Here is a 25,000-nt window from a genome sequence, read left to right as displayed (position 1 = left end):
ACAGTATGACTAACTAGTTAAGTGGAACTACAAGACATCTCAACCAGCTATGCATTTTGTTTGCCAACTAAGTGGCTAGACGACATGCTTCGTGGTAACAGCAGTGTCAATCAGTTCCTTCCTGGATCAACGTTCTTGATGCCTGAATAGTTTTGTGCATAAAAATATATATTTTTATGTGTTTGGACTTGTGTGTTTGGACTTCCGGTAGTACGGTATGGAACAGAAACGGTATGAACGTCTGGATACCGCCCAACCTGTGTGTGTGTGGTGTGTGGTGTGTGGTGTGTGTGTGTGTGTGTGTGTGGTGTGTGTGTGTGTGTGTGTGTGTGTGTGTGTGTGTGTGTGTGTGTGTGTGTGTGTGGTGTGTGGTGTGTGTGTGTGTGTGTGTGTGTGTGTGTGTGTGTGTGTGTGTGTGTGTGTGTGTGTGTGTGTGTTTATATAAGTGCTGTGATGTAGTTTCACCACCTTGCAGTCTCACCGTTAGGAATGAAGAGGACAGAGGTAGGAAATCCCTGGAGACACGCCTGGAGACCTTTCAAAACTGTGAAGATTGGTGAGTACTCAAACCCCCTACACCCTAACCCCTACACCCTGACACCTACACCCTAACCCCTACACTCAAACCCCCTACACCCTAACCCCTACACCCTGACCCCTACACCCTAACCCCCTACACCCTAACCCCCTACACCCTAACCCCTACACCCTAACCCCCTACACCCTAACCACCTACACCCTAACCCCTACACTCAAACCCCCTACACACTAACCCCTACACCCTGACCCCTACACCCTAACCCCCTACACTCTAACCCCCTACACCCTAACCCCCTACACCCTAACCCATTACACCCTAACCCCCTATACTCAAACCCCCTACACTCAAACCCCCTACACCCTAACCCACTACACCCTAACCCCTACACACTAACCCCTACACCCTAACTCCCTACACCCTAACCTCTACACCCTAACCCCGTACACCCTAACCCCTACACTCAAACCCCCTACACTCTAACCCCCTACACCCTAACCCCTACACACTAACCCATACACACTAACCCCCTACACCCTAACCCCTACACTCTAACCCCCTACACCCTAACCCCTACACTCTAACCCCCTACACCCTAACCCCTACACTCTAACCCCCTACACCCCAACCCCCTACACCCTAACCCCCTACACTCTAACCCCATACACCCTAACCCCCTACACCCTTACCCCTACACCCTAACCCCCTACACCCTAACCCCCAACACCCTACACCCTAACCCCCTACACCCTAACGCCTACACCCTAACCCCCTACACCCTAACCCCCTACACCCTAAACCCCTACACCCTAACCCCCTACACCCTAACCCCTACACCCTAACCCCCTACACCCTAACCCCCAACACCCTACACCCTAACCCCCTACACCCTAACGCCTACACCCTAACCCCCTACACCCTAACCCCCTACACCCTAAACCCCTACACCCTAACCCCCTACACCCTAACCCCCTACACCCTAAACTTCTGTACTTTTTTTTATACTAGAATATGAAAGACAGTTTGGTACTAGATTATTATAATTTTTTTGTGAGTTTTTGGGTCTTGCTATAAATAATGGACCCAATGTGGGACATTTTCAAAACGGTTTAAAACAAAAATAAAAACGATTTCTATGCAGTGTACTATATGCACATTACCCATAATGCAACACTAGGTCGAGTACTATACATCCTGTTAGCACGTTTCGTACAGACGTTGGCAAGCACTCGATTGTAATTTTTTACGGACCTCAATGTTATACAATTGTATAATTTATATAAATGTACATATAGGGCCTAATATATAACACCCCCCCCCCCCCCCCCCCGTCCAACTAAAAAGAGCTAAAAGTGTCAAAAAAAGTAAGCCATTAGGGTTAGTAATGCATATAATGCATATAATAATGCATATAATAATGCATATTTTGGGGGGGTTTGCCAATGCATTGATTTTCAAATCACTATTATATTGTAAACTGTGTGAGGATAACGTGGACTTGCCTGACTAAATAGATTGGATGCATGGTGATGTTTCTGTGTCCTACGAGGCCGACGCAGGCACACATAATAAAGCACGTGAATATTGGTAGCATTAAAACCTCTCCATGTGATTGTCACCATATCTGTTTGTTTTTTTTATAACTAGAAAGTGACCCAAAAAAAAGGATTTGTATGGAAAGTGATGTGTTGTTGTTATATCCAGAATAATTCATAGGAATGATCGAGTCAATGTAAGTCAAATCAATGTAAATATTTCCGGGTAGTCGTTTGATTAATTGTTCAACAGTCTTATGGCTTGTTTGCTATAAGACTGTTGTTTAGGAGCCTCTTGGACCTAGACTTGGTGCTCCGGTACCGCTTGCTGTGCGGTAGCCGAGAGCACAGTCTATGACTAGGGTAGCTGAGTCTTTGACAATTTTTAAGGCCTTCCTCTGATACCGCCTGGTATTGAGGTCCTGGATGGCAAGAAGCTTGGCCTCGGTGGTGTACAGGGCCGTACGCATTACACTCTGTAGTGCCATGCGGTCGGAGGCCAAGCAGTTGTCATGCCAGGCAGTGATGTACTGGGCCGTTCTCACTATCCTCTGTAGTGCCTTTTTGTCGGAGGTCAAGCAGTTGCCACACCAGGCAGTGATGCAACCCGTCAGGATGCTCTCGATGGTATAGCTGTAAAACCTTTTGAGGATCTGAGGACCGATGCTAAATCTTTTCAGTCTCCTGAGGGGGAATAGGTTTTGTCGTTCCCGCTTCACGACTGTCACGGTGTGCTTTGACCATGATAGTTTGTTGGTGATGTGAACGCCAAGGAACTTGAAGCTCTCAAGCTGCTCCACAACAGCCCCGTCGATGATAATGGGGGCGTTCTCCATCCTCCTTTTCCTGTAGTCCACAATCACCTCCTTAGTCTTGATCACGTTGATCACCTTGCACCACCCGGCCAGGTCTCTGACCTCCTCCCTATAGGCCGTCTCATCGTTGTCAGTGATCAGGCCTACCACCGTTGTGACATCAGCAAACTTAATGATGGTGTTGGAGTCATGCCTGGTCGTGCAGTCGTGGGTGAACATGGAGTACAGCAGGGGACTGAACACGCACCCCTGAGAAGCCCCCAGTGTTGAGGATCAGCGTGGCGGATGTGTTGTTGCCTACCCTTACCACCCGGGGGCCGTCAGGAAGTCCAGGATCCAGTTTGCAGAGGCAGGTGTTTAGTCACAGGGCCCTTAGCTTAGTGATGAGCTTTGTGGGCACTATGGTGTTGAACGCTGAGCTGTAGTCAATGAACAGCATTCTCACATAGGTGTTCCTTTTGTCCAGGTGTGGTATTTGGTATTTTATTAGAATCCATTAGCTGTTGCAAAAGCAGCGGCTACTCTTCCTGGGTTCCACACAAAACATGAAACATAATACAGAATGACATAATACAGAACATCAATAGACAAGAACAGCTCAAGGACAGGACTACATAAAAAAAATTTAAATGCACATGTAGCCTACATATCAATGCATACACACAAACTATCTAGGTCAAATGGGGGAGAGGAGTTGTGCCGTGAGGTGTTGCTTTATCTGTTTTTTGAAACCAGGTTTGCTGTTCATTTGATCAATATGAGATGGAAGGAAGTTCCATGCAATAAGGGCTCTATATAATACTGTACGCTTTTCTTGAATTATTTCTGGATTTTGGGACTGTGAAAAGACCCCTGGTCTGGTAAGTGTGTATGTCAGAGCTGTGTGTAAGTTGACTATGTAAACAATTTGGGATTTTCAGCACATTCATGTTTCTTATAAAAAGAAGAAGTGATGCAGTCAGTCTCTCCCCAACTCTTAAAACGTCTTAGGGCTGAGATCCCGTTAACTGGATCGATATGACAACAGCCAGTGAATGTCCAGGGGGCCAAATTCAAAACAACAGAAATCTCATAATTAACATTCCTCAAACATAGAAGTATTTCACACCATTTTAAAGATATACTTCTTATTAATCCCACCCCAGTGTCCGATTTCAAGTAGGCTTTATGGCGAAAGCACCCCAGCGATTATGTTAGGTCAGAGCCAAGTCACAGAAAAACACAGCCATTTTTCCAGCCAAAGAGAGGAGTCACAAAAATCAGAAATAGAGATAGAATGAATCACTAACCTTTGATGATCTTCATCAGATGACACTCATCAGTTGACACTCAGATGACACTGATGACATTCATCAGATGACACTCACATCAAACGTTGTATAGAATCAATCTTTAGGATGTTTTTAACATAAATCTTCAACCGGAGAATTCCTTTGTCTCTAGAATTGCGATGGAACAGAGCTCGCTCTCAGGTGAACGAGTGTCACGAGCTCAAGGCATTCTGGCAGACCTCTGACTCATTCCCCTCTCATTCGGCCCCACTTCACAGGAGAAGCATCAAACAAGGTTCTAAAGTCGGTTGACATCTAGTGGAAGCCTTAGGAAGTACAACATGACCAATATCCCACTGTATCTTCAATAGGGAATGAGTTGAAAAACAACCAACCTCAGATTTCCCACTTCCTGGTTGGATTTTTCTCAGGTTTTGCCTGCCATATGAGTTCTGTTATACTCACAGACATCATTCACACAGTTTTAGAAACTTCAGAGTGTTTTCTATCCAACTATACTAATACTATGGATATATTAGCAACTGGGACTGAGTAGCAGGCAGTTTACTCTGGGCACCTCTGAGCACCTTATTCATCCAAGCTACTCAATACTGCCCCCAGCCATAAGAAGACTCTTAACCTAGAGAGACTGGCATGCATAGTATTTATATCATCCCTGTGATTACAATTAAGAGAAAAATTTAGCACTTTGTTCTGGGCCAGCTGCAGCTTAACTAGGTCTTTCCTTGCAGCACTGGACCACACGACTGGACAATAATCAAGATTAGACTAAACTAGATCCTGCAGAACTTGCTTTTTGGAGTGTGGTGTCAAAAAAGCAGAGCATCTCTTTATTACGACAGACCTCTCCCCATCTCTACAACCATTGAATCTATAGGTTTTGACCATGACAGTTTACAATCTAAGGTAACACCAAGTAATTTAGTCTCCTCAACTTGTTCAACAGTCACACTATTCATTACCAGATTCAGCTGAGGTCTAGCCCTTAAGGAATGATTTGTACCAAATGCAATGCTCTTAGTTTTAGAGATGTTCAGGGCCAGTTTATTACTGGCCACCCATTTCAAAACAGACTGCAACTCTTTGTTAAGGGTTTCAGTGACTTCATTAGCTGTGGTTGCTGATGCGTATATGGTTGAATCATCAGCATACATGAACACACATGCTTTGTTTCATGCCAGTGGCAGGTCATTGGTAAAAATAGAAAAGAGTAGAGGGCCTAGAGATCTGCCCTGCGGTACACCACACTTTACATGTTTGACATTAGAGAAGCTTCCATTAATGAAAACCTTTTGAGTTCTGTTAGATAGATAGCTCAGAATACACATTATGGCAGAAGTTGAAAAGCCATAACATATAGGTTTTTTCAACAACGAGTTATGGTCAATAATATCAAAGGCTGAAATCTAACAGTACAGCTCCCACAATCTTTTATTATCGATTTTCTTCAACCAATCATCAGTCATTTGTGTCAGTGCAGTACATGGTTGAGTGCCCTTTTCTATAAGCATGTTGAAAATATGTTGTTCATTTGTTTACAGAGAAATAGCATTGTATTTGGTCAAACACCATTTTTTACAACCATTTGTCTAAGAGCTGGAGCTAAGCTGATAGGTTGGATGTTAGAACCAGTAAAGGCCACTTTACAACTCTTGGGTAGAGGAATTACTTTGGCTTCTCTCCAGGCCTGAGGACAAAGACTTTCCTCTAGACTCAGATTAAAGATATGATAGACAGGAGTGGCTATAGAGTCAGCTACCATCCTCAGTAGGAGTGTCTATAGAGTCAGCTACCATCCTCAGTAGGAGTGGCTATAGAGTCAGCTACCATCCTCAGTGGGAGTGACTATAGAGTCAGCTACCATCCTCAGTAGGAGTGGCTATAGAGTCAGCTACCATCCTCAGTGGGAGTGACTATAGAGTCAGCTACCATCCTCAGTAGGAGTGGCTGTAGAGTCAGCTACCATCCTCAGTAGCTTTCCATCTAAATTGTCAATGCCAGGAGGTTTGTCATTGATCGATAACAAAACATCCTCCACCTCTCCCACACTAACTTTACAACATTCAAACTTACAATGCTTTTCTTTCATTATTTGTTTTTTTATGTATGAATAAAATTGCTCACTGTTCTTGGTGGCATTTCCTGCCTAAATTCGCCCACTTTGCCAATTAAATAATAATTAAAATAATTGGCAACATTAAATGGTTTGGTAATGAATAAGCCATCTGATTGGATGAAAGATGGAGTTGAATTTGTCTTCCTGCCCAAAATTTAATTTAAAGTACTCCAATGTGTTTTCCATCATTTTTTATATCGTTGATCTTGGTTTCAAAATACAGTTTCTTCTTCTTTGTGTTGAGTTTAGTCACATCATTTCTCAATTTGCATTAAGTCAGCCAGTCAGATGTACAGCCAGACTTAGTAGCCACTCCTGTTGCCCCATCTCTTTCAACCATACATTTTTTCAATTCCTTATCAATCCATGGAGCCTTAACAGTTCTAACAGTCAGTTTCTTAACAGGTGCTTGTTTATCAATAATTGGAAGGTGCAATTTCATAAATTCATCAAGTACAGCGTTGTCGGTGATCAGGCCTACCACTGTTGTGTAATGGCATGAATATAATTATTTTAATTATTATTTAGTGCAATAGAGATTGCATCATCTGATGATCTGTTTGCGTGGTATGTAAATTGTAGTGGGTCTAGGGTTTCTGGGATGATGGTGTTGATATGAGCCATGACCAGCCTTTCAAATCATTTCCTGGCTACAGATGTGAGTGCAATGGGTCGGTAGTCATTTAGGCAGGTTACCTTGTTCTTGGGCACAGGGACAACGGTGGTCTGCTTGAAACATGTTGGTATTACAGACTCAGACAGAGAGAGGTTGAAAATGTCAACGAAGACACTTGCCAGTTGGTCAGCGCATGCTCGGAGTACACGTCCTGGTAATTATTTATTTATTTTTTTACCAGGCAAGTCAGTTAAGAACAAATTCTTATTTTCAATGACGGCCTAGGAACAGTGGGTTAACTGCCTGTTCAGGGGCAGAACGACAAATTTGTACCTTGTCAGCTCGGGGGTTTGAACTTGCAACCTTCCGGTTACTAGTCCAACACTCTAACTACTAGGCTACTCTGCCGCCTGGCCCTGCGGTCTTGTGAATGTTGACCTGTTTAAAAGTCTTACTCACATCGGCTGCGGAGAGCGTGATCACACAGTTGTACGGAACAGCTGATGCTCTCATGCATGTTTCAGTGTTACTTGCCTCAAAGCGAGCATAGCATATTTAGCTCGTCTGGTAGGCTCGTGTCACTGGGCAGCTCTTGGCTGATGATTTTGGACAGGTGTTCTACAGGTGTGTCAAAGCTGGTACCAAGAGAATGAAAAACAGCTTCTATCTCAAGGCCAGTAAAGCTTCTATCTCAAGGCCAGTAGACTGTTAAACAGCTTCTATCTCAAGGCCAGTAGACTGTTAAACAGCTTCTATCTCAAGGCCAGTAGACTGTTAAACAGCTTCTATCTCAAGGCCAGTAGACTGTTAAACAGCCGTCACTAACATACAGCCATCACTGCCAACATACAGACTCAAATCACTGGCCACTTTAATACATGTATTTAATAATGATGTCCTTTTGAAGCTCCCAGTCTGTTATTTGAACTCAATCAGCATGACAGAGTGATCTCCAGCCTTGTCCTGGTCAACACTCACACCTGTGTTAACGAGAGAATCAATGACATGATGTCAGCTGGTCCTTTTGTGTGCATGGCTGAAATGCAGTGGACATGTTTTTTGGGGGGATTCAGTTCTTTTGCATGGCAAAGAGGGACTTTGCAATTAATTGCAATTCATCTGATCTCTCTTCATAACATTCTGGAGTATATGCAAATTGCCATCATACAAACTGAGGCAGCAGACTTGGTGAAAATTAATATTTGTGTCATTCTCAAAACTCTATTCCACAGTACTACATAGAGCCATGACTACATGGAACTCTATTCCACAGTACTACATAGAGCCATGACTACATGGAACTCTATTCCACAGTACTACATAGAGCCATGACTACATGGAACTCTATTCCACAGTTCTACATAGAGCCATGACTACATGGAACTCTATTCCACAGTACTACATAGAGCCATGACTACATGGAACTCTATTCCACAGTACTACATAGAGCCATGACTACATGGAACTCCATTCCACAGTACTACATAGAGCCATGACTACATGGAACTCTATTCCACAGTACTACATAGAGCCATGACTACATGGAACTCTATTCCACAGTACTACATAGAGCCATGACTACATGGAACTCTATTCCACAGTACTACATAGAGCCATGACTGGATGGAACTCTATTCCACAGTACTACATAGAGCCATGACTACATGGAACTCTATTCCACAGTACTACATAGAGCCATGACTACATGGAACTCTATTCCACAGTACTACATAGAGCCATGACTGGATGGAACTCTATTCCACAGTACTGCATAGAGCCATGACTACATGGAACTCTATTCCACAGTACTACATAGAGCCATGACTACATGGAACTCTATTCCACAGTACTACATAGAGCCATGACTGGATGGAACTCTATTCCACAGTACTGCATAGAGCCATGACTACATGGAACTCTATTCCACAGTACTACATAGAGCCATGACTACATGGAACTCTATTCCACAGTACTACATAGAGCCATGACTACATGGAACTCTATTCCACAGTACTACATAGAGCCATGACTACATGGAACTATATTCCACAGTACTACATAGAGCCATGACTACATGGAACTCTATTCCACAGTACTATATAGAGCCATGACTACATGGAACTCTATTCCACAGTATTACATAGAGCCATGACTACATGGAACTCTATTCCACAGTACTACATAGAGCCATGACTACATGGAACTCTATTCCACAGTACTACATAGAGCCATGACTACATGGAACTCTATTCCACAGTACTACATAGAGCCATGACTACATGGAACTCTATTCCACAGTACTACATAGAGCCATGACTACATGGAACTCTATTCCACAGTACTATATAGAGCCATGACGACATGGAACTCTATTCCACAGTATTACATAGAGCCATGACTACATGGAACTCTATTCCACAGTACTACATAGAGCCATGACTACATGGAACTCTATTCCACAGTACTACATAGAGCCATGACTACATGGAACTCTATTCCACAGTACTACATAGAGCCATGACTACATGGAACTCTATTCCACAGTACTATATAGAGCCATGACTACATGGAACTCTATTCCACAGTATTACATAGAGCCATGACTACATGGAACTCTATTCCACAGTACTACATAGAGCCATGACTACATGGAACTCTATTCCACAGTACTACATAGAGCCATGACTACATGGAACTATATTCCACAGTACTACATAGAGCCATGACTACATGGAACTCTATTCCACAGTACTATATAGAGCCATGACTACATGGAACTCTATTCCACAGTATTACATAGAGCCATGACTACATGGAACTCTATTCCACAGTACTACATAGAGCCATGACTACATGGAACTCTATTCCACAGTACTACATAGAGCCATGACTACATGGAACTCTATTCCACAGTACTACATAGAGCCATGACTACATGGAACTCTATTCCACAGTACTACATAGAGCCATGACTACATGGAACTCTATTCCACAGTACTATATAGAGCCATGACTACATGGAACTCTATTCCACAGTATTACATAGAGCCATGACTACATGGAACTCTATTCCACAGTACTACATAGAGCCATGACTACATGGAACTCTATTCCACAGTACTACATAGAGCCATGACTACATGGAACTCTATTCCACAGTACTACATAGAGCCATGACTACATGGAACTCTATTCCACAGTATTACATAGAGCCATGACTACATGGAACTCTATTCCACAGTACTACATAGAGCCATGACTACATGGAACTCTATTCCACAGTACTACATAGAGCCATGACTACATGGAACTCTATTCCACATCAGGTAACTGATGCAGCAGTAAAATCAGATTTAAAAAACAGATAAAAATACACCTTATTGAACAGCGGGGACTGTGAAGAAACACAAACATTGGCACAGACACAAGTATACAAACCCACGATAACATACGTACTTTACATACACATGGATTTAGTGCTGTAGATGTGTGGTAGTGGTGGAGTAGGGGCCTGAGGGCACACAGTGTGTTGTGAATGTATTATAACGTTTTAAAAATGGTATAAACTGCCTTCATTTTTGTGGGACCCCAGAAAGAGTAGCTGCTGCTTTGGCATCAGCTAATGGGAATCCATAATAAATTAGAAATACAAATATGATCCTTGACTAGTCCCTCAAAGCACTTCATGATGACAGAAGTGAGTGCTACGGAGCGATAGTCATTTAGTTCAGTTACGTTCACCTTGCCATAATTAAATGCGGTGTTTCGCAGTTTTTGCGCGAATGCTGCCATCATACATCCGCGCCCGCAGCTTGTTGATAAAACAACTATGGGAATACTTTGATTACAGAGCGGATGAGGGCCAGCTCACCGAAACAACTATGGGAATACTTTGATTACAGAGCGGATGAGGGCCAGCTCACCGAAACAACTATGGGAATACTTTGATTACAGAGCGGATGAGGGCCAGCTCACCCAAAAACAACTATGGGAATACTTTGATTACAGAGCGGATGAGGGCCAGCTCACCGAAACAACTATGGGAATACTTTGATTACAGAGCGGATGAGGGCCAGCTCACCGAAACAACTATGGGAATACTTTGATTACAGAGCGGATGAGGGCCAGCTCACCCAAAAACAACTATGGGAATACTTTGATTACAGAGCGGATGAGAGCCAGCTCACCCAAAAACAACTATGGGAATACTTTGATTACAGAGCGGATGAGGGCCAGCTCACCGAAACAACTATGGGAATACTTTGATTACAGAGCGGATGAGGGCCAGCTCACCGAAACAACTATGGGAATACTTTGACTACAGAGCGGATGAGGGCCAGCTCACCCAAAAACAACCATGGGAATACTTTGATTACAGAGCGGATGAGGGCCAGCTCACCGAAACAACTATGGGAATACTTTGATTACAGAGCGGATGAGGGCCAGCTCACCGAAACAACTATGGGAATACTTTGATTACAGAGCGGATGAGGGCCAGCTCACCCAAAAACAACTATGGGAATACTTTGATTACAGAGCGGATGAGGGCCAGCTCACCCAAAAACAACTATGGGAATACTTTGATTACAGAGCGGATGAGGGCCAGCTCACCGAAACAACTATGGGAATACTTTGATTACAGAGCGGATGAGGGCCAGCTCACCGAAACAACTATGGGAATACTTTGACTACAGAGCGGATGAGGGCCAGCTCACCCAAAAACAACCATGGGAATACTTTGATTACAGAGCGGATGAGGGCCAGCTCACCGAAACAACTATGGGAATACTTTGATTACAGAGCGGATGAGGGCCAGCTCACCGAAACAACTATGCAAATGGTTTTACAAAGCAGTGTAAGGGAGGTTTAGTTCCAAAAACAACAACTATTTTACACATGAAATTATTCTACTAACGACTAAATCCAAATAGTTGCTAAGTGACAATGACATGAAGATACTGTACTGAGCATTCCCGGTGGGCATTATAATACGACTACATTCCAAAAGTGAAAATGCACTCATAGCTATGACAACAATATATTTAGACTACTTCGCGTTTGTCTGGGCTTGCTAACCACTGTTTTTGGTGGAGCATTGCATCCTGGGAGTTAAAATGCAGTGTAAAAATTCATTGTATTTCTATGTAGACTATTTCAAATAGGAAAGCGTCAGAAATGAGCTTCAAAGGCCTTGTTTACACAGGCAGCCCAATTCTGATCAAAAACATTTACCAATCAGATCAGCTTTGAAAAAAAGATCTGAAGTCAAAAGACCAATTAGTAGAAAACGTATCAGAATTGTGCTTTCCTTGTGGTAAACACAGCCATAGTGGTTTTTTTTATATCGTTTTGGAACTAAACTATTCATATAGGCCCTGATTTCAGACCTGAGTTAAGCGCGTAAATTCACTTTTTTACACCCTTCTCTCTCTGTGCGTATTCTGACCTTGAATTTAAGCAGGAGAATAGCACGCTATTCACCCGCTTTTTGCTTAGGAGATCAAAGAAATTAAGGTGTGTCTACAGTTACATCATATTCTGACCTTTACTTAATTCCCTCATAATTCCCACCACTTTTACGGGCGAAGAAACCGCGAATAAGGTCGAGCAAACCAGCCGGTTCCAAGTGGAGAAACACTTTCCTTTTTCCCGATATAATCTCCATGCACTGAATTTATAAAGTGATTAAAATCTAGGTAAATGAGTAATCAGTTTGTAGAAGGGGATTGTAAATACACGTGGATATTCTTTTTAGATGATTTTTCCTTGTGATCCCTGGAAACCAGTTATATGGAAACAGACTGAAAATCATATCAACATGACATGTATATTACAGCACCCCCTTTTCCCACAGTGAAATAGGCTAACAATAGCTGTGCCATAATTCAGAATTATAATTGTGTGCCCTCAGAGTTTGCATCGAGGACATTTGGAGGTCTGTAAGGGCTGAACGTGCCCAGTTGACGTGTGCTCTTTAGAATGTTTGGAAAGCCCGGACTCTTCCGTAAAGCCCAGCTCTGTGGAGTGTACGGCTTAAAGTGGTCCTGTGGATAGATACTCCAATGTCCGCTGTGGAGCTTTGGCAAATAAATGGGAGGAAAAAAATCAGAGTGGCTAGATGTGCCGAGCTTATAGAGACGTACCCCAAGAGACTTGCAGCTGTAATTGCTCTACAATGTATTGACTTTGGGGGGGGGTGAATAGTTAAGCACGGTCAAGTTTTCTTATTTTTGTTGTGTCTTATTTCTTGTCTTTCACAATAAAAACAAATATCTAGCATCTTCAAAGTGGTAGGCATGTTGTGTAAATCAAATGATACAAACCCACCAAAAAAATAATCTATTTTAATTTCAGGTTGTAAGGCAACAAAATAGGAAAAATGCCAAAGGGGGGTGAATACTTTGGCAAGACACTGTACGTGATATTTGTGTGTCTCCCTCGTCATTATTCACGATTCATTCAGGATTATCCGTAACCATGGTAGCATCCACATTCATGTAGAAGTGTTTAGAAACATGTTCTATTCACAATAAACGTGACTCCAAAATGACACATTACATGATTTACCTTTTTAAAATTATTATTTAAAATTTGTAAAAAGACCCCAAAAATGTATACTTTATTTAGTTATTTTATGAACCCTTATTTTACCGGTAAGTTGACTGAGAACACATTCTAATTTACAGCAACAACCTGGGGAATAGTTACAGGGGAGAGGAGGGGGGGGGGTGAATGAATGAATGAAGCAATTAGAAGCTTTTTATTATTTTCGTTTTGGCACAAAATAATCTGAACACGACCAAAACCAACATCATATGCATCCAACTGTAACGGCTGTCGTGGGAAGAAGGTGAGGACCAAGGTGCAACGCTGTAAGTGTTCATCATTTTAATGGTAAAACTGAACACTATCAAACAAGCAACAAAAGAAGAACCGAAACAGCTCAGTCAGCTCAGGTGCAAAACACACTAAACAGAAAACAACCACCCACAAACAAAAGTGGGAAAACAGGCTGCCTAAATATGGTTCTCAATCAGAGACAACGATTGACAGCTGCCTCTAATTGGGAACCATACCAGGCCAAACACATAGAAAACCAAAACTAGAACAACACATAGAATGCCCACCCCAACTCTAAACAAGAAATGTAACAAAGGAACTAAGGTCAGGACGTGACACCAACAAAGTTATGATGCTTGATGTAGTCATTGCATTCTATGCATATTGGAATAAAATACTTTTTTACTTCTTTAATACACATATAAGTTCATTTGTGCCCATTTCAAATGTCTAAATGGTTCAAAGCTGACGGTCTGCTCTTTAACCTCATAGTCATTGTTTGATTTCAAATCCAAAATTATTGGAGTGTAGAGCCAAAAGTAGAGTAGAGAAACGTGCTCACTAATTACTGTATGCTTTAATATTTACTGGGTAAGCCACAACTGAGCCAAATAACACTCAACTAATAACACAAACAAACAAATAACACTCAACTAATAACACAAACAAACAAACAAATAACACTCAACTAATAACACAAACAAACAAACAAATAACACTCAACTAATAACACAAACAAACAAACAAATAACACTCAATCGCATTTTTGTTTTGCGCCTTTCAAAGCTATTTCACGGCGTTGTATATTCTCACAGGCTTTAATGGGGTGATTTAGACCCTATATGGTTAATTAGGGGTGAAATAGCCAAAGTCATGCAGGAGCACTGAGGCTGAGAACAGTTGGTATTTATCAATGGTTATCTCCTACCAGTGTGAGAATCATAAGGTTGTTTGATAAATCACACTTTTTCTATACTTAAGTAATATTTTAGAATAATTTCTATGCAATATTGATAAATGCAATATCCCCCTCTCTCTCTCTCTCTCTCTCTCTCTCCCTTTCTCTCTCTCTCTCTCTTTCTCTCTCTCTCTCTCTCTCTCTCTCTCTCCCTCCCTATCCCTCACTCTCTCCCTCCCTATCCCTCACTTTCTCCCTCCATATCCCTCACTTTCTCTCCCAATCCCTCACTCTCTCCCTCCCTATATCCCTTCACTTTCTCCCTCCATATCCCTCACTTTCTCGCCCAATCCCTCACTCTCTCCCTCCCTATCCCTCACTTTCTCCCTCCATATCCCTGACTTTATCTCCCAATCCCTCACTCTCTCCCACCATATCCCTCACTTTCTCTCCCTATCCCTCACTCTCTCCCTTCCTATCCCTCACTTTCTCCCTCCATATCCCTCACTTTCTCTCCCTATCCCTCGCTCTCTCCCTCCCTATCCCTCACTCTCTCTCTCTGCGTATCTCTCACTCTCTCCCTCCCTATCCCTCATTCTCTCCCTCCCTATCCCGCACTCTCTCCCTCCCTATCCCTCACTCTCTCCCTCTCTCCCACCCACCAGCACCAAACCAACATTAGATGAGATAATGGTCTGGGATCAGTAGTTAAACCTCTTTCTCTCTCCCACCCCCCCAGCACCAAACCAACATTAGATGAGATAATGGTCTGGGATCAGTAGTTAAACCTCTTTCTCTCTCCCACCCCCCAGCACCAAACCAACATTAGATGAGATAAGTGTCTGGGCTCAGTAGTTAAACCTCTTTCTCTCTCCCACCCCCCAGCACCAAACCAACATTATATGAGATAATGGTCTGGGATCAGTAGTTAAACCTCTTTCTCCCTCCCACCCCCCAGCACCAAACCAACATTAGATGAGATAAGTGTCTGGGCTCAGTCGTTCGATAAGCTGATGAAGAATCCTGCAGGTCGGAACGTGTTCAGAGAGTTCTTAAGGACTGAGTACAGCGAGGAGAACATGTTGTTCTGGCTGGCCTGTGAAGACCTCAAACAGGAGATGAACAAGAACACAGTAGAGGAGAAAGCACGCATGATCTACGAGGACTACATCTCTATCCTGTCCCCCAAAGAGGTATGTAGTGCACTTTTTCTTCTGTTCTCTCCTCTTCCTCCCCCTCTCCATCTTCTCCAAAAAGGTATTGTTTTCTCCCCTCTCCATCTCCTCCTCCAAAAAACTATTGTTTTCTCCCCTTTCCTCTGACTCCATACTCTCTCCATATCTGTCATCCTCTTCTCCATATCTGTCATCCTTTTCTCCATATCTCTCGTCCTCTTCCTCATACTTGTCATCCTCTTCTCCATATGTGTCTATCCTCTTCTACATGTCTATACTCTTCCATAGAAGTACAAGTACTCCTCAATTTCACGTCTCAAATTGGAAAGACTACTCCATGCCCCTCCAAACTCAGAACATTCCTTAGTTTGCGGCAAATTGTTCCCACAACACAGAAACGGTGCAGTTGTACTGATGGTTATTTAAGTGATAATGCCAGAGAAGCAGATGCACTCTCTTCCTCCCTATCCCTCACTCTCTCCCTCCCTATCCCTCACTCTCTCCCTGCCTATCCCTCACTCTCTCCCTGCCTATCCCTCACTCTCTCCCTGACAGAGAAGCAGATGCACTCTCTTCCTCCCTATCCCTCACTCTCTCCCTGCCAGAGAAGCAGATGTTTGAAGGATATATTAGAATGGGTGTTGTTAGCAAACCGTGCAAATATATCCTCCAAACACTGGCTTCGACAGTATTTATTTATTTATTTATATTATTATTTATATTATTTATTTATTTATATTATTATTTATATTGTTATTAATATTTATTTATTTATACGAGTTATATGATTTATTTATATTATTTATTTATATTATTATTATTATGTATTTATATTATTTATTTATATTATTATTATTATGTATTTATATTATTTATTTATATTATTATTATTTATTCATTTATATTATTTATTTATATTATTTATTTATATGATTTATTTATATTACTTATTTATATTATTTATTCATTTATATTATTTATTTATATTATTTATTTATATTATTTATTTATATTACTTATTTATATTATTTATTCATTTATATTATTTATTTATATTATTTATTTATATTATTATTATTTATTCATTTATATTATTTATTTATATTATTTATTTATATGATTTATTTATATTACTTATTTATATTATTTATTCATTTATATTATTTATTTATATTATTTATTTATATTATTATTATTTATTCATTTATATTATTTATTTATATTATTTATTTATATGATTTATTTATATTACTTATTTATATTATTTATTCATTTATATTATTTATTTATATTATTTATTTATATTATTTATTTATTTATATTATTTATTTATATTATTATTTATATTATTATTTATTTATTTATATTATTTATTTATATTATTTATTTATATTATTATTTATATTATTATTTATTTATTTATATTATTTATTTATATTATTTATTTATATGATTATTTATATTATTATTTATTTATTTATATTATTTATTTATATTATTATTTATATTATTATTTATTTATTTATATTATTTATTTATATTATTTATTTATTTATATTATTATTTATATTATTATTTATTTATTTATATTATTTATTTATATTATTTATTTATATTATTTATTTATATTATTTATTTATTTTTATGTTATGAGAACATTTGCTGCAACCTAAAGAATGATCAACATATTCAACATATTTTTATTAAAAATATATATTTGGATTAATTTGTTGATACTATAACATCTTCCTAGAAGATATAGTCCCAAAACAAATCTAGGGTTGCTAACCAATCCGGCTGGTCGTTCATTCTATTGGTTCGGTTTCCAGAGACGTGACCCAGTCTGTTCAGTCTTTTTGTTCTGTATCTATGGACTCGACCCAGTCGTTCAGTCATTTTGTTCTGTATCTATGGACGCGACCCTGTCGTTCAGTCATTTTGTTCTGTATCTATGGACGCGACCCAGTCGTTCAGTCTTGTTGTTCTGTATCTATGGACCCGACCCAGTCGTTCAGTCTTGTTGTTCTGTATCTATGGACCCGACCCAGTCGTTCAGTCTTGTTGTTCTGTATCTATGGACTCGACCCAGTCGTTCAGTCTGTTTGTTCTGTATCTATGGACCCGACCCAGTCGTTCAGTCTTGTTGTTCTGTATCTATGGACTCGACCCAGTCGTTCAGTCATTTTGTTCTGTATCTATGGACGCGACCCAGTCGTTCAGTCTTGTTGTTCTGTATCTATGGACCCGACCCAGTCGTTCAGTCTTGTTGTTCTGTATCTATGGACCCGACCCAGTCGTTCAGTCTTGTTGTTCTGTATCTATGGACTCGACCCAGTCGTTCAGTCTGTTTGTTCTGTATCTATGGACGCGACCCAGTCGTTCAGTCTGTTTGTTCTGTATCTATGGACGTGACCCAGTCGTTCAGTCTGTTTGTTCTGTATCTATGGACCCGACCCAATCGTTCAGTCTTGTTGTTCTGTATCTATGGACCCGACCCAATCGTTCAGTCTTGTTGTTCTGTATCTATGGACCCGACCCAATCGTTCGCTCTAAATGTTCCGTTTCCATGATGGCTGGCAACGTTCTTATCCCTTGCTTGCTAGCTAGCCAACATTGGCTAACACAGTGATGTTAAACAGCTCAGCCAGAATAACAGCAAAGTAGCTGCGTTTGTTTGTTCCATAACAATAATGTGAGATTTTGCCTGGTACAGATCATTTGCTCACTTGCCAGGCCACTTTTCAGAAAAGATAGCCAACTACACAACACAATCACTTCAAACTGAAGATGGAATAACAGCAAACTAGCTGGATTTAGTGTTTTTCTTTGTGTATATCCATAAAAGTAGAATGCTGATTCATGATTTCGACTGGCTGAGAACAAAATGCCAGCCTGTCTGCCTCCTTCCTTCATTACAATGAGGACAGCTGGAGACATCATTTAAATATTGAAACAATGTCGCAAATGTCGGAGAGAGACAAATCTCCACTGTTGAAAATCAATTGCTAGTTCAAAAAGAAATGGGAGATAATGTCTAGATGTTTTTTACGGTGTAGATCCTAGTACACAAAGTACCTGGCTGAGCTGATGAGACAGTGGATTGGGCTGATGAGACAGTGGATTGGGCTGATGAGACATGGATTGGACAGATGAGACAGTGGATTGAGCTGATGAGACAGTGGATTGGGCTGATGAGACAGTGGATTGGGCTGATGAGACAGTGGATTGGGCTGATGAGACAGTGGATTGGGCTGATGAGACAGTGGATTGCGCAGTCAGATGGAACAGAGTAAATAGGCATTTTAAGGTCATAGATTTATCCGGTGGTAACTTGTGGAATAGACACCGGCTGGAATGCGGTTTTAACCAACCAGGATTAGACCCACCCGTTGTATAAACAATGAGTAACAACTTGCTAGGCGTGGCTGGTAGGTGGCTGATAGGATGGCAATGAGGGCACACAAACCAGGCTGGCATATTTATTCAAAATAAAAGTCTCACAAAGCTGGTTCTCAAACTGTAACTGAAAACAAAACACTCCCACCTTAACTGAATCTAGTATTAGACTTAACTTGACTGTCACAGTGGTCTCCTAGCTACAGCTGACAAAACCACCTCAACAACTAGGTTTGGTTGTTACGGTTACCATATTACCGGCACACCGGCAATCATGAGTCATTTTTATTGTACCTTTATTTTACTAGGCAAGTCAGTTAAGAACAAATTCTTATTTTCAGGGGCAGAATGACAGACCTTGTCAGCTCGGGGATTCGAACTTACAACCTTACGGTTACTAGTCCAACGCTCTAACCATTAGGCTACCCTGCCACCCCAATCATGAGTCATAACCACAGTCCAATTCCACGTGAGTCACACAGTAATCTTCTTTTATACAACCTGGATATGCGTTGGTAACAAACAAAACCCACCTCGCTAGCGACCATCATGTAGCCAGCAGCTAACGTTAGTCAAACAAAACCCACCTCGCTAACGACCATCATGTAGCCAGCAGCTAACGTTAGTCAAACAAAACCCACCTCGCTAACGACCATCATGTAGCCAGCAGCTAACGTTAGTCAAACAAAACCCACCTCGCTAACGACCATCATGTAGCCAGCAGCTAACGTTAGTCAAACAAAACCCACCTCGCTAACGACCATCATGTAGCCAGCAGCTAACGTTAGTGAAACAAAACCCACCTCGCTATGACCATCATGTAGCCAGCAGCTAACGTTAGTCAAACAAAACCCACCTCGCTAACGACCATCATGTAGCCAGCAGCTAACGACCATCATATAGCCAGCAGCTAACGTTAGTGAAACAAAACCCACCTCGCTAACGACCATCATGTAGCCAGCAGCTAACGTTAGTGAAACAAAACCCACCTCGCTAACGACCATCATGTAGCCAGCAGCTAACGTTAGTGAAACAAAACCCACCTCGCTAACGACCATCATGTAGCCAGCAGCTAACGTTAGTGAAACAAAACCCACCTCGCTATGACCATCATGTAGCCAGCAGCTAACGTTAGTCAAACAAAACCCACCTCGCTAACGACCATCATGTAGCCAGCAGCTAACGACCATCATATAGCCAGCAGCTAACGTTAGTCAAACAAAACCCACCTCGCTAACGACCATCATGTAGCCAGCAGCTAACGTTAGTCAAACAAAACCCACCTCGCTAACGACCATCATGTAGCCAGCAGCTAACGTTAGTGAAACAAAACCCACCTCGCTAACGACCATCATGTAGCCAGCAGCTAACGTTAGTGAAACAAAACCCACCTCGCTAACGACCATCATGTAGCCAGCAGCTAACGTTAGTGAAACAAAACCCACCTCGCTAACGACCATCATGTAGCCAGCAGCTAACGTTAGTGAAACAAAACCCACCTCGCTAACGACCATCATGTAGCCAGCAGCTAACGTTAGTGAAACAAAACCCACCTCGCTAACGACCATCATGTAGCCAGCAGCTAACGTTAGTGAAACAAAACCCACCTCGCTAACGACCATCATGTAGCCAGCAGCTAACGTTAGTCAAACAAAACCCACCTCGCTAACGACCATCATGTAGCCAGCAGCTAACGTTAGTCAAACAAAACCCACCTCGCTAACGACCATCATGTAGCCAGCAGCTAACGTTAGTGAAACAAAACCCACCTCGCTAACGACCATCATGTAGCCAGCAGCTAACGTTAGTGAAACAAAACCCACCTCGCTAACGACCATCATGTAGCCAGCAGCTAACGTTAGTGAAACAAAACCCACCTCGCTAACGACCATCATGTAGCCAGCAGCTAACGTTAGTGAAACAAAACCCACCTCGCTAACGACCATCATGTAGCCAGCAGCTAACGTTAGTCAAACAAAACCCACCTCGCTAACGACCATCATGTAGCCAGCAGCTAACGTTAGTCAAACAGAACCCACCTCGCTAACGACCATCATATAGCCTGCAGCTAACGTTAGTGAAACAAAACCCACCTCGCTAACGACCATCATGTAGCCAGCAGCTAACGTTAGTGAAACAAAACCCACCTCGCTAACGACCATCATGTAGCCAGCAGCTAACGTTAGTGAAACAAAACCCACCTCGCTAACGACCATCATGTAGCCAGCAGCTAACGTTAGTGAAACAAAACCCACCTCGCTAACGACCATCATGTAGCCAGCAGCTAACGTTAGTCAAACAAAACTCACCTCGCTAACGACCATCATGTAGCCAGCAGCTAACGTTAGTCAAACAAAACCCACCTCGCTAACGACCATCATGTAGCCAGCAGCTAACGACCATCATATAGCCAGCAGCTAACGTTAGTGAAACAAAACCCACCTCGCTAACGACCATCATGTAGCCAGCAGCTAACGTTAGTGATACAAAACCCACCTCGCTAACGACCATCATGTAGCCAGCAGCTAACGTTAGTGAAACAAAACCCACCTTGCTAACGACCATCATGTAGCCAGCAGCTAACGTTAGTGAAACAAAACCCACCTCGCTAACGACCATCATGTACCCAGCAGCTAACGTTAGTCATTTAGACACACAGAATAAAATGTTTGGTAACAGAATAAATAAGATGGAATCATGTGGTGTTGACAACGAAGGGATACTGAAGTTCCTGAACACGTTAGTCAGCCAGTTTGTTAGTCCAGTTAGCGTATCATTTTATTTCACGTGCAGGTGATTGTTCACAAATGTTTTTGACGCAAATTTCACTGTCTTGAAAAAAAGTACAAAATCTACAAATTACGCCACAGAGAAGAAGAAGAATTAATGGATTATAATACCACAGAGCTACACAGACAACATGAACACATTCGTCCAACCATTACAGATGGATGGCTAATGCAGAAAGAAATAATGAATGGATTCTAGCACCACCATCACTTTCACAAATACAGAGACAGGCAGCCATCTTGGCATCAGTCTTTTTTAGACTAGCTAACTACTGGCATAGTGACACCTACTGATAAGAACTGGTAATGCAGGTTTGGTTAGAATATATAGTGCAATAGAATGTGTGACATTCAATAATCCTTAATAAATAAACGCCCGACCTTAAACTTTATAAAATATAAACTTTATGGAAAATACATTGTTTTTATTGAAAATGTGTGAAAATGATTTAATAATTGAATACATTTTACAGGGTTTCTACTTTATGAAACGTTTCTTGTATTTTTTTTTGGTTCAACGTTCACTTCCTTTATATTGTTTATGTATAGATAGAAAAATTATATTTAAAGACGTCGTAACCTTTGTTTACATAACGCTCGGTCCCTGCTACTGTAGTTCACTAACTGCAGAATGTATGTTGTCCATTGAAGTTGTTGTCTCTGGCTCTTTTGATAACAAGGTTTGTGGGTTTGTTTGAAAAGGGTTTGATCTGCTTAGGAGTGTTTCCAATTCTCCAATTTGAACAGTCCATGGAGGTTTCTTTCATGTGTATGTGTTATTTAAAGGTTGAGGAAGTAAGTTGTACAACAATTCATGTAGAAAAACACATGTCAATTATTTTGAATCACATTACTATTTAATTAGACATTTATTGAACAAACATAGTTTTACCATATTTTGTTGATAGTCACAAGTGGGGATCAATCCTGGAGTGTTATCCCTGGAATTAATTCACTGCGCTGTGACTAAAACACAAATTTAGATGTTAAGTCCCCAATATAGGGGACTTTAAGCGGTTCTGGACCGGTTCCTACTGACGTTTTGGTGTGCAAAGCGCTCTGTAAACGTTGTATGGTCCAATGCCTTATAGTCCCAGAAAGCCCCACCTGTCAGCTCTATGTTTCCACTCTCTCAGTGGAGCTGACTTGAAGTGTCAGGTTTCACACCCCACATTTTTTGGCCTATTCAGACAAATAAACGATTTCCTCTTCCTCTGAGCTGGTATATGAAAGGGGACAGTGTAGATATTCTCAGTCGGATGTCGAGATGTCAACATGAAAAATACTAAATAATTTCAGTTAGCTAGCTAACGTTAGCTGGCTGGCTCCCAAGCTAACGTGTATGACGTTATTATTCGTATACAGGAAACCATTTGCTTTGCTAGTTAGAGTCTAATGTTAGCTAGCTAACATTGTACCTGGTTGGTTAGCTCCCAGCATATTCATGCAGGCCAGTAACAACATGATTTGGCACTATGTTCTTTATTGTTTAACTAGCTAACGTTACGTGACGTGTGTGCTCTTACACGTTGTTTACCTAGCTAGGTTCATTGTTTACCAAGCTAGGTTCATTGTTTACCTAGCTAGGTTCATTGGTTACCTTGCTAGGTTCATTGTTTAACGAGCTAGGTTCATTGTTTACCGAGCTAGGTTCATTGTTTACCGAGCTAGGTTCATTGCTTACCTAGCTAGGTTCATTGTTTACCTAGCTAGGTTCATTGGTTACCTTGCTAGGTTCATTGTTTACTGAGCTAGGTTCATTGTTTACCTAGCTAGGTTCATTGGTTACCTTGCTAGGTTCATTGTTTAACGAGCTAGGTTCATTGTTTACTGAGCTAGGTTCATTGCTTACCTAGCTAGGTTCATTGTTTACCTCGCTAGCTTCATTGTTTACCTAGCTAGCTAGCTCCATTAAGCTAAAGTGTACAACACCTGTTGAATATGGCTGGAGTCAGTAAATGCAAAAGAGCGTAATGAAATTGTTGCCAGCAGAGCTGGTTAGGCTGGTTTCATGTTCTCCAGAGGTAAACAAATCATTGGCCAGACCGTTGAGTGCGCGCTCCGGGAGTGAAACGAGATTGGTGGGGCTAAAGCTTAAGAGGGTGTGAACTAGAGGTTGACCGATTATGATTTTCCAATGCCGATACCGATTATTGGAGGACCAAAAAAGCCGATGCCGATTAGATCGGCCAATTTGTATTTATTTGTAATAATGACAATTACAACAATACTGAATGAACACTTATTTTAACTTAATATAATACATCAATAAAATCAATTTAGCCTCAAGTAAATAATGAAACATGTTCAATTTGGTTTAAATAATGCAAAAACAAAGTGTTGGAGAAGAAAGTAAAAGTGCAATATGTGCTATGTAAGAAAGCTAAAATGAAAGCTGGTGGTTCCTTTTAACATGAGTCTTCAATATTCCCAGGTAAGAAGTTTTAGGTTGTAGTTATTATAGAAATTATAGGACTATTTCCCTCTATACCATTTGTATTTCATTAACCTTTGACTATTGGATGTTCTTATAGGCACTTTAGTATTGCCAGTGTAACAGTATAGCTTCCTACCTGGGCTCGAACCAGGAACACAATGACAACAGCCACCCTCGAAGCAGCGTTACCCATGCAGAGCAAGGGGAACAACTATTAGAAGGCTCAGAGCGAGTGACGTTTGAAACGCTATTAACGCGCGCTAACTAGCTAGCCATTTCACTTCGGTTACACCAGCCTCATCTCGGGAGTTGATAGGCTTGAAGTCATAAACAGCGCAAGCTTGACGCACAACGAAGAGCTGCTGGCAAAACACACGAAAGTGCTGTTTGAATGAATGTTTACGCGCCTGCTTCTGCCTACCAAAGCTCAGTCAGATACTTAGATACATGTATGCTTGTATGCTCAGTCAGATTATATGCAACGCAGGACACGCTAGATAATATCTAGTAATATCATCAACCATGTGTACTTAACTAGTGATTATGATTGATT

General features: G+C 41.2%; 1 protein-coding gene across 2 annotated transcripts in view; it reads left to right on the top strand.

Moving 5' to 3' along the window:
• The window catches only part of LOC139417429 (regulator of G-protein signaling 17-like), a 133,091-nt gene that overhangs the window by 94,711 nt on the left and 13,380 nt on the right, over window positions 1-25,000 (top strand). The window contains exons 4-5 of one of the 2 annotated variants that reach the window (XM_071166711.1): window positions 488-556; window positions 15,609-15,843. In XM_071166711.1, coding sequence (XP_071022812.1) covers window positions 488-556; window positions 15,609-15,843 — 304 coding nt within the window. Of the gene's footprint in view, window positions 1-475; window positions 557-15,608; window positions 15,844-25,000 lie in introns of both variants that reach the window. The other variant, XM_071166710.1, reaches the window with a different exon arrangement.

Source organism: Oncorhynchus clarkii, chromosome 9, assembly GCF_045791955.1.
Source record: "Oncorhynchus clarkii lewisi isolate Uvic-CL-2024 chromosome 9, UVic_Ocla_1.0, whole genome shotgun sequence".
Taxonomy (NCBI): Eukaryota; Metazoa; Chordata; class Actinopteri; order Salmoniformes; family Salmonidae; genus Oncorhynchus; species Oncorhynchus clarkii.
Note: the sequence above shows the minus strand (reverse complement) of the source record. Positions and strands in the feature narration are given on the sequence as shown.